The sequence below is a fragment of the Budorcas taxicolor genome, chromosome 2 (genome assembly GCF_023091745.1).
Source record: "Budorcas taxicolor isolate Tak-1 chromosome 2, Takin1.1, whole genome shotgun sequence".
Classification (NCBI taxonomy): Eukaryota; Metazoa; Chordata; class Mammalia; order Artiodactyla; family Bovidae; genus Budorcas; species Budorcas taxicolor.
The window spans coordinates 155,878,344-155,889,215 of record NC_068911.1 but is presented as its reverse complement, the minus strand read 5'-3'; the positions used below and the strand labels follow the sequence as shown (position 1 = coordinate 155,889,215).

General features: G+C 40.6%; 1 protein-coding gene across 1 annotated transcript; it reads left to right on the top strand.

Moving 5' to 3' along the window:
- The first annotated feature begins 1,927 nt into the window (after window positions 1–1,927).
- Window positions 1,928–3,390, top strand: LOC128043346 (vasculin-like protein 1). Its single transcript, XM_052635683.1, is given in 2 exon segments — window positions 1,928–2,485; window positions 2,487–3,390. Coding segments are annotated over 2 exon segments (1,425 nt in total). The 3' UTR covers window positions 3,354–3,390.
- Window positions 3,391–10,872: the final 7,482 nt, after the last annotated feature.

The following is a 10,872-nucleotide window of genomic DNA, read 5'->3' as shown; positions in this document are numbered from 1 at the left end:
TAGTCTCCATGATTTAAATAAAATCATTAATATGGTGATTATCTACCATTGCACTATCCTATGAAAATTCGATAGGAAAAAAATGTTGGCAACCTATTTATAAAAGGTAGGCTATTTTGATGTCATCTATTTATGAAAAATCCACAATTTTATTGAAATGTCAACAATGAGTTAAAGAAAATTTAGGTTAAATATCTTGGGGAAGTAATTTGCTGTCCCAAAGGTAAGCAACGTTCAGTTCAGTTGCTCAGTCTTGTCGACTCTTTGTGACCCCATGGACTCCAGCACCCCAGGCTTCTCTGTCCATCACCAACTCCCAGAGTTTGCTCAAACTCATGTCCATTGAGTCAGCGATGCCATCCAGCTGTCTCATCCTCTGTCATCCCCTTCTCCTCCTGCTTTCAGACTTTCCCAGTATCAGAGTCTTTTCCAATGAGTCAGTTCTTCGCATCACGTGGCCAAAGTATTGGAGTTTCAGCTCCAGCATCAGTCCTTCCAATGAATATTCAGGACTGAATTCCTTTAGGATGGACTGGTTGGATCTCCTTGCAGTCCAAGGGACTCTCAAGAGTCTTCTCCAATGCCACACTTCAAAAGCATCAATTCTTCAGTGCTCAGCCCTCTTTATAGTCCAACTCTGACATCCATACACAACTACTGGAAAAACCATAGCTTTGACTAGATGGACCTTTGTTGGCAACGTAATGTCTCTGCTTTTTAATACACTGTCTAGGTTCATCAAAACTTTTCTTTCGTTTTGGGAAGCCCTTTGTTATGGTTGTGGGCTCTCCACCTCTGCCGGATCAGGAAGCTGGGGACGCGCCCTCAGATGCCGCGACTGGTCCCTAACTGTAGCCCCTCCACTGCCCGATTCCTGTGATCTTTTAAATGATTGAATAAAAATGAAAATGGATCCAAAGTGACTTCTCTACTGAAGCAGAAGATTGTTATTACCTTCCATTAACTCAGTTTAGTCTCTGGGAAAGGGCAGAACAAGTGAAATACAGAAAACTGAAAAGAAGAAAACCTCACTTTGGAGCTTTCTCCATGACTGTTCTTAAGCCCTGCCTTTCTACTTGTTTTAGTTTTGCTGTGAATTTATAAATAGTGAAGACCAAAGAAATAGAAGAAACATTTGAGAGCTTTATACCAAGAAATTTGCCTTGAAAACTGCTATTCTTGTAGGGAAAAGCATATCAAGTTCCTGTTTGTTTTTTTTTTAACAAGCTTTCTTATGTCCTTAGATTTTGAAGGATAAGACAAATATAAACTCATACCTGCAGACTGTTTTTACCAGCTGTGTAAGAATAATGAGATATAAATTAAGGGCTTTGTAATGTGGATGTTTTGCTACTAGAGTTGACTACTCCGAAGATCTTTTATAGCTCGTCAGTGTTTTATTTTTGATCTATCACTTCAATGACATTATTTGACCAAACAAAAGTCATTCTGTCTTTCTAAGCTATGACCTTGTTATGAACAGTATTTGCATTCACTGTGCAAATGTCCATGTATTATCTATTTAAGCAACATCATAGTGCCATCACTCAAGGAAGTTGAATGAGGTGAACATTGATATAGCTCTTTCCCCTTCCCCCCATTTTTTAAATGTAACAAATACTTTTTATGTTCCCCTCCCCCTTCCCCTTTCCCCTTCCCCTCTGGGAAACGTGTCAGGAACTAGATAGTTTAAGATGAGCAACTGAGGGGACTGAGAGATTGATCCACACAGAGCCTGGATTCTTTTTGCTTCATCGTAAGGCTTTCTGCTGGCCAGCCTAATTAAGTACCCTTTTAACAAGAGAACCTTGTGGAAATCCAGCTGGCAACTCAAGAAGTTCAGGAAGCAGGACCACAGAGGTTATACTCTGGGATCCTGGCCATTAGTTGGATGCCTCACCTTGTTGAAAAGAGACACTGGACCTAAATGGCGCAGCATGACTTTGTTCCTGCTTGGCTAAATTTCTCAACGCCACAGTCAGCTAAGTCACCTACAGCGACTTTCCAAAAATACAGAGAGCACCTACCCCGAGGAGATGGTAGATTTGGAGTAAGCCGTTGTAGACATAATTCCTCTGATGGCTTTTTCAACAATGGACCTCTTCAAACGACAGGAGATTCATGGCACCAGCCCTCCCTGTTCCGCCATGATTCTGTGGACTCTGGTGTCTCTAAGGGAGCATATGCTGGAATCACAGGGAACCTATCTGGTTGGCATGGCTCTTCACGAGGTCATGATGGCATGAGCCAGCGTAGTGGGGGTGGCACAGGAAACCATCGCCATTGGAATGGCAGCTTCCATTCCCGGAAAGGCTGTGCCTTTCAGGAAAAGCCACCTACAGATATTAGGGAAGAGAAGAAAGAAGATAAGGTGGAAAAGTTGCAGTTTGAAGAGAAGGACTTTCCTTCTTTGAATCCAGAAGCTGGCAAACAGAATCAGCCATGCAGACCTATTGGGACCCCTTCTGGAGTGTGGGAAAACCCAACCTAGTGCCAAGCAACCCTCCAAAATGCTAGTCATCAAAAAAGTTTCCAAAGAAGATCCTGCTGCTGCCTTCTCTGCTGCATTCACCTCACCAGGATCTCACCATGCAAATGGAAACAAATCATCAACCATGGTTCCAAGTGTCTATAAGAACCTGGGTCCTAAGCCTGTACCACCTCCATCCAAGGCCAGTGCGTGGAAAGCTAACAGAATGGAACACAAATCAGGACCCCTTTCCTCTAGCCGAGAGTCTGCTTTTACCAGTCCAATCTCTGTTACCAAACCAGTAGTACTGGCTGGTGGTGTAGTTTTAAGCTCTCCCAAAGAGAGTCCCGCCAGCACCACTCCTCCGATTGAGATCAGCTCCTCTCGTCTGACCAAGTTGACCCGCTGAACTACTGACAGGAAGAGCGAGTTCCTAAAGACTCTGAAGGATGACCGGAATGGAGACTTCTCAGAGAGCAGAGAGTGTGAGAAGTTGGAAGATTCGGAGGACAACAGCACACCTGAAACAAAGGAAAATGGGGAGGAAGTCTGCCACCAGAATGGTCTCGCGCTCCCTGTAGAGGAGGATGGGGAGGCCCTCTCACACTCTTTGGAAGCAGAGCACAGGTTACTGAAAGCAATGGGATAGCAGGAGTATCCTGAAAATGACGAGAATTGTCTTCCCCTCACAGAGGACGAGCTCAGAGAGTTCCACATGAAGACAGAGCAGCTGAGAAGAAATGGCTTTGGAAAGAATGGCTTCTTGCAGAGTCGAAGTTCCAGCCTATTCTCCCCTTGGAGAAGCACTTGCAGGGCAGAGTTTGAGGACTCAGGCACAGAGACAAGTAGCAGTGAGACATCTGATGACGATGCCTGGAAGTAGGCGTATAAATGCTCACAGTTAAATCTGACCCAGTAAACTCAGCTTGTGTGTTTAGGGGTTATACAGAAGAAAGCGTTCTTTTCCTTTTCCTTTTCTTATTTTATTGTTGAATACTTCATGCACAAGGGAAATAATCATATCCCAAAGAGAGAGCGAGCGATTGGCTTGTTTAGCTTTTGTTGTTGTTCTTCCCTGTTATCTGCTTAATAAAGAGAACTTTGTGTGGTGGGAAAGATTTTTAAAACACACACACACGCAGTATATACGGGGCAATGCACAGGTGGGAGCTGGCAGTGCACAGAGGAGGAGACACTGGTCTGCAGCAACAGCTTCTACTACCAGCCCTTGGGGCACTCACCCCTGTGCTCAAGCAATCATTGTCAATAACAAAGTGATTACTGAAGTTATAATTGTATTAAATTAATGCTAATAATTTGGATATTTTGTTTTATTTCTGGCTGCTCAGGTAACGTTAGCCCTTAACCAAGCATATGTGGTTTTTTCCCTTTTTTTTTTTTCTTTCTGGGTACAGCTGTAAAATATTTGGATATAGGAAATGTTGTGTTATTCTCGCAGCCTTGATATTCAGGGTGGATTGTAAAATATAAATTTTTGTGAGATTTCAAAGATTAAGATTATTTTGATAACATTATTTACAGATTTAAAAGATGTGGTTATCACAAGTCTGTTGAGGGGGAAAACTACTGCATAAAATAACTAACTTGGAATAAATATTTTGCATCAGTAAAAAAAAAAACAAAAAAAAACCTTTTCTTTCAAGGAGCAAGTATCTTTTAAATTTATGACTTCAGTTACCATGTGCAGTGATTTTGGAAACCAAGAAAATAAAGTCTGTCACTATCCATTGTTTCCCCATTTATTTCCCATGAACTGATGGGACCAGATGCCATGATCTTAGTTTTTTGAGTGTTGAGTTTTAATCCAAGTTTTTCACTCTCCTATTTCACTTTCATCAAGAGGCTCTTTATTTTTCTTCGCTTTCTGCCATAAGGGTGGTGTCATCTGCATATCTGAGGTTCTTGATATTTCTCCCGGCAATCTTGATTCCAGCTTGTGCTTCATCCAGCCCAGCATTTCTCATGATGCATTCTGCATATGTTAAATAAGCAGGGTGACAATCTACAACCTTGACGTACTCCTTTTCCTATTTGGAACCAGTCTGTTGTTCCACGCCCAGTTCTAACTGTTGCTTCCTGACCTGCATACAAATTTCTCAAGAGGCAGGTCAGGTGGTCTGGTATTCCCATCTCTTTCAGAATTTTCCACAGTTTGTTGTCATCCACACAGTCAAAGGCCTTGGTATAGTCAATAAAGCAGAAGTAGATGTTTTTCTGGAACTCTCTAGCTTTTTCAATGATCCAACAGATGTTGGCAATTTGATCTCTGGTTCCTCTCTGCCTTTTCTAAATCCAGCTTGAACATCTGGAAGTTCACGATTCATGCACTATTGAAGCCGGGCTTGGAGAATTTTGAGCATTCCTTTGCTAGTGTGTGAGATGAGTGCAATTGTGAGGTAGTTTGAACATTCTTTGGCATTGGCTTTCTTTGGGATTGGAATGAAAAATGACCTTTTACAATCCTGTGGCCAAGCTGAGTTTTCCAAATTTACTGGCATATTGAGTGCAGCACTTTCACAGCATCATCTCTTAAGATTTGAAATAGCTCAACTGGAATTCCATCACCTCCATTAGCTTTGTTCAAAGTGATGTTCCTAAGGCCCACTTGACTTCGCTTATCAGGATGTCTGGCTCTAGGTGAGTGATCACACTATTGTGGTTATCTGGGTCATGAAGATCTTTTTTGTATAGTTCTTCTGTATACTCTTGCCATCTCTTAATATCTTCTGCCTCTCTTAGGTCCATACCATTTCTGTCCTTTATTGAGCCTGTCTTTGCATGAAATGTTCTCTTGGTATCTCTAATGTCCATGAAGAGAGCTCTAGTCTTTCCCATTCTGTCATTTTCCTATTTCTAGGCACTGATCACTGAGGAAGGCTTTGTTTCCTCTCCTTGCTATTCTTTGGAACTCTGCATTCACATGGCTATATCTTTCCTTTTCTCCTTTGCCTTTCACTTCTTTTCTTTTCACAGCTATTTGTAAGGCCTCCTCCGACAACCATTTTGCCTTTTGCATTTCTTTTTCTTGGGGATGGTCTTGATCACTGTACTTAGATGGAATCTCAAAAATGACAGAATGATCTCTGTTCATTTCCAAGGCAAACCATTCAATATCACAGTAATCCAAGTCTATGCCCCAACCAGTAATGCTGAAGAAGCTGAAGTTGAGCAGTTCTATGAAGACCTACAAGACCTTCAAAACTAACACTCCCAAAAAAGATGTCCTTTTCATTATAAGAGACTGGAATGCAAAGTAGGAAGTCAAGAGATACCTGGAGTAACAGGCAAGTTTGGCCTTGGAATACAAAATGAAACCGGTCAACAGCTAATAGAGTTTTGCCAAGAGAACACACTGGTCATAGCAAACACCCTCTTCCAACAACACAGGAGAAGACTCTACACATGGACATCACCAGGTGGTCAATACCAAAATCAACTTGATTATATTCCTTGAGCCAAAGATGGAGAAGCTCTTTATAGTCAGCCAAAACAAGACTGGGAACTGACAGTGACTCAGATCTTGAACACCTTACTGCCAAATTCAGACTTAAATTGAAGAAAGTAGGGATGACCTACTTTCTCTGACCTGACTTTAGGTCAGGTATGACCTAAATCAAATCCCTTCTGATTCTACAGTGGAAGTGACAAATAGATTCAAGGGATTAGATCTGATAGACAGAGTGCCTGAAGAACTATGGACAGAGGTTTGTGACATTGTACAAGAGGAAGCAAGGTACAAAGGGGGAAGTAATTAACTCAAAAGATAATCAGAATTAAAGAGCACCTTGCATTTGTAGATCTGAAAAATTCTTCTTAATATGCAAACCTTTCTGTTGGTATTGTATGATATTAGACTGGAAGGTAAGCCTCATGAAGGCAGGGACAATGTCTGTCTTATATATTCTTCTTCCCACCCTTCAGCATAGCACGTGGCTGATAGGGATCTCCATATTTGTTAAGAAAATTAATGTCTTTCTGAATTAGTGAGTGGGTGGCTCTAGAGAAGTAAGTGAATCCAAGCAGATAAAAATATTACCTCCTTCCTTCATGTAGCACTGGAAACAGAATTTTTTTCAATCCAGATAAATGAACCTTCCTAAAAATATGTACCAGACATTGAGATCATATGAAAGTAATGCAAAAGATAAAGCTAAAAGATTGGTTCTTCTCAAGGCAATACTGTAACTATGGTCACATGAAATATATACATGAACATATACATGAATATACACATGAAATAACAATAGGAAAAACAGTGAACTCTTCTCTCCTTCCATTTCTCCTTCCACTTTAAACACTTAACCAGGAAAAAACTATTTGTGATAATATACCTCCATTCCAAATTCCATGTTATTTTTAAAAGACTATTTAAGAGGAAAGACAAATATTTCCCCAACTGCCAGTTTAAAAATGAAAAGTGTTTGTGGTTAGGTCATTAAAGATGAGAAAAATTCAGAAATGAGAACTTCTAATTAAAGGTAGAATATTTAGCTATATATTCTGAAATACTGCCAGTAATGGTAGAAGTTAATACTTGACTTATTTGTAGCAACATGGATGCAACTGGAGATTATCATACTAAGTGAAGAAAATCACAAAGAGAAAGACAAATACAATATGATATCGCTTACATGTAGAATCTAAAATATAACACAATTGAACCTATCTATTAAACAGAAACAGAATCAGTGACATAGAGTATAGATTGGTGGTTGCCAAAGGGAAGGAGAGAGATGGATTGGGAGTTTGGGATTAGCAGATGCAAACTGGTATGTATAGAATGGATAAACAAGGTTCTTCTGTAGAGCACAGGTAACTACATTCACTATCAGTGTGATAAACTATAATGGAAAAGAATATGAAAAAGAATATACATACATATGTATAACTGAGTCACTTTGCTATACAGCAAAGTGCTATACAGCAGTAATTACACAACACTGTACTTCAATAAAAAGTACATTTTCAAACAAAAAATTATGTACTGAACTTAACATAAACCAAATCAAGAAATTTCCCATATTCATTTACTACCCCCACCCACCTCATGAAATAGTTATTAGTTTATTATCAGAATTTTAGATATTTTTTAACATGGAGGATCAGAATGGATAACTGTTCAAGGTTATGTAAGTTATCTGTCAAATTTAATTTCTGGATGGCATCAAATTTCAAATTTAATTTCCCACTGAATGGGCTGGGCCTGAATCCTAACACAAGTGGTCAGACATGAGAGTCAGCCTCTGCCACTGCAGGCAGTGATAACAAGGCCTGCACTGGGCCTTACAGCTGCTCAGTGCTGTCACTTACAGAGTTCCCACTGAGCTTCCTAACAATTTGGGAGGTATCATTTTTGATGGAATTCCAGTTAAACTATTTCAAATCCTGAAAGATGATGCTGTGAACAGAAAGTGCTGCACTCAATATGCCAGCTAATCTGGAAAATTCCCCAGTGGCCACAGGACTGGAAAAGGTCAGTATTCATTCCAATCCCAAAGAAAAGCAATGCCAAAGAATGCTCTAACTACCTCACAATTTCACGTATCTCACACACTAGCAAAGGAATGCTCAAAATTCTCCAAGCCCAGCTTCAACAGTACGTGAACTGTGAACTTCTAGATGTTCAAGCAGGATTTAGAAAAGGCAGAGAGGAACCAGAGATCAAATTGCCAACATCTGTTGGATCATTGAAAAAGCTAGAGAGTTCCAGAAAAACATCTACTTCTGCTTTATTGACTACACCAAGGCCTTTGACTGTGTGGGCCACAACAAACTGTGGAAAATTCTGAAAGAGATGGGAATACCAGACCACCTGACCTGCCTCTTGAGAAACTTGTATGTAGGTCAGGAAGCAACAGTTAGAACTGGGCATGGAACAACAGACTGGTTCCAAATAAGAAAAGGAGTATGTCAAGGCTGTATATTGTCACCCTACTTATTTAACTTATATCTGGACTACATCATGCAAAATGCAGGGCTGGATGAAGGACAAGCTGGAATCAAGATTGCCAGAAGGAATATCAAGAACCTCAGATATGCAGATGACACCACCCTTATGGCAGAAAGTAAAGAAGAACTAAAGAGCCTCTTGATGAAAGTAAAAGAGGAAAGTTTAAAAGTTGGCTTAAAGCTCAAATTCAGAAAACTAAGATCATGGCATCTGGTCCCATCACTTCATGGCAAATAGATGGGGAAACAGTGGGAAAAGTGAGAGACTTTATGTTTTCAGGCTCCAAAATCACTGCAGGTGGTGATTGCAGCCATGAAATTAAAAGACACCTGCTCCTTGGAAGAAAAGTTATGTCCAACCTAGACAGCATATTAAAAAGCAGAGACATTACTTTGCCAACAAAGGTCTATCTAGTCAAAGCTATGGTTTTTCCAATATTCATGTATGGATGTGAGAGTTGGACTATAAAGAGGTCTGAGCACTGAAGAACTGATATTTTTGAACTGTGGTGTTGGAGAAGACTCTTGAGAGTCCCTTGGACTGCAAGGAGATCCAACCAGTCCATCCTAAAGGAAATCAGTCCTGAATATTCATTGGAAGGACTGATGCTGGAGCTGAAACTCCAATACTTTGGCCACGTGATGCGAAGAACTGACTCATTGGAAAAGACTCTGATACTGGGAAAGACCGAAAGCAGGAGGAGAAGGGGATGACAGAGAATGAGACAGCTGGATGGCATCACTGACTCGATGGATATGAGTTTGAGCAAGCTCCAGGAGTTGGTGACGGACAGGGATGGTGGACAGCCTGGGGTGCTGGAGTCAATAGGGTCGCAAAGAGTCAGACACAACTGAGTGACTGAACTGAACTGACTGATAGATGAGAAAATGAAAGCACAGGGAAGCCAAAGAACTTCTCAAATCTACAGAATATGTACCCAGAGACACCAAGTCCTGACACCATTTTATTATAGCACAGTGGCTCTCAAATGACAAGTATGTGTCATTATTCTGTCACAGAATTTGGGGGAAGCCAAAGCTTTGGCAACCCACTCCAGTGTTCTTGCCTGGAGAATCCCAGGGACAGCGGAGCCTGGTGGGCTGCCATCTCTGGGGTCACACAGGGTCGGACACGACTGAAGCGACTTAGGAAAACAAAAAAGCTTCTAGAAAAATTTGACCTTCAAGATGTTCACATGACCTAAAGCTAAGAGAACCACAGTTGCTGCTTGCTGATATTTTTTCTTATTTAATGGGAATTCATTTCTTCCATCTACCTCTCTTGCAGTGACTACTACTCTTTGGGAACTAAGTTGTCCAAATCTCCCCATAGGTTTTTTGTGTGTGTGTGTTTTGTCTTTTTTTTTTTTTTTTTTGGAGTATAACTGTTTTACAATATTGTGTTAGCTTCTACTGCACAATGAAGTGAATTACCTATATGTATACATATAGTCCCTTCCTCTTGAACCTTCCTCACAGCCCATCATCTCACCCTTCTAGGTGATCACAGAGCACCACACCGAGCACCCCCCCCCCCCCAGGTTTTCATGCACTAGAAATATGTGTAGTGAGCCAAAGAGTGCCTTAGTAGCCCAACAAGCATCAGAGACCATGTCTCACATTCCAGTGGTTGTCTCAAATGGGAAGAATTTTTGGTAATCTCCCCTCGGAGGTTTAAGTCTTTGATTAAGTAAATTCTTCAAGACAGCACAAGATCCATGTGGTTTACTTTTGACATAAATCACATCATGGGCCCTGATAACATTCCAGTTACTCTTTGTAGTTACTCAAAGAAATGAAGTCCCTCCTGAAATGTGCTAGCCAGGAAAGAATGCCGTGTTCTGGTGAGGCTGCCTGAAGGCTGTCATGTGATTTAGATAAAAGATTTCCAATGAGCAGCTGAGTCACAAATCATTCATTTAATGATTTAAACTTATCAAGAAGCATCTGCTCCCCACAACTCAAAATGTAAAATGCTGATAAGTTCTAAAAAAAAATAATAATAATAAGTTAAATGTAATTTAACATCCTCCTATGAGTTCTGCAGTTGTCAGCATCAACAGAATCAAATGACAGCTTTCCACATTGCTGGAAAAAGTGGAAAAGTGAAGGTAACTTCAGACTCAGCAGAGAATCTCAGAGAACTCAGGCTATAGCAGACATCATTCCTTCTACCTCATTTTCCCTATCTGAAAGATTTTCACCAAATGAGAAGGTTGAATTGGAGACTGTTCTCAAGATTCACAGCCCTGTTGTCAGGGCTCTCCAGAGAAACAGAAGCAATAGGAGATATATAGATACAAATGTAAACATATAACGAGATTTATTATAGAAATTAGATTAGGCTACTATGGAGGCTGAGAAGTCCCATGAGCTATCAACTGCATACAAAGAACCAGAAGAGCCAATAGTGTAGTTCAACCCAAAGTCAA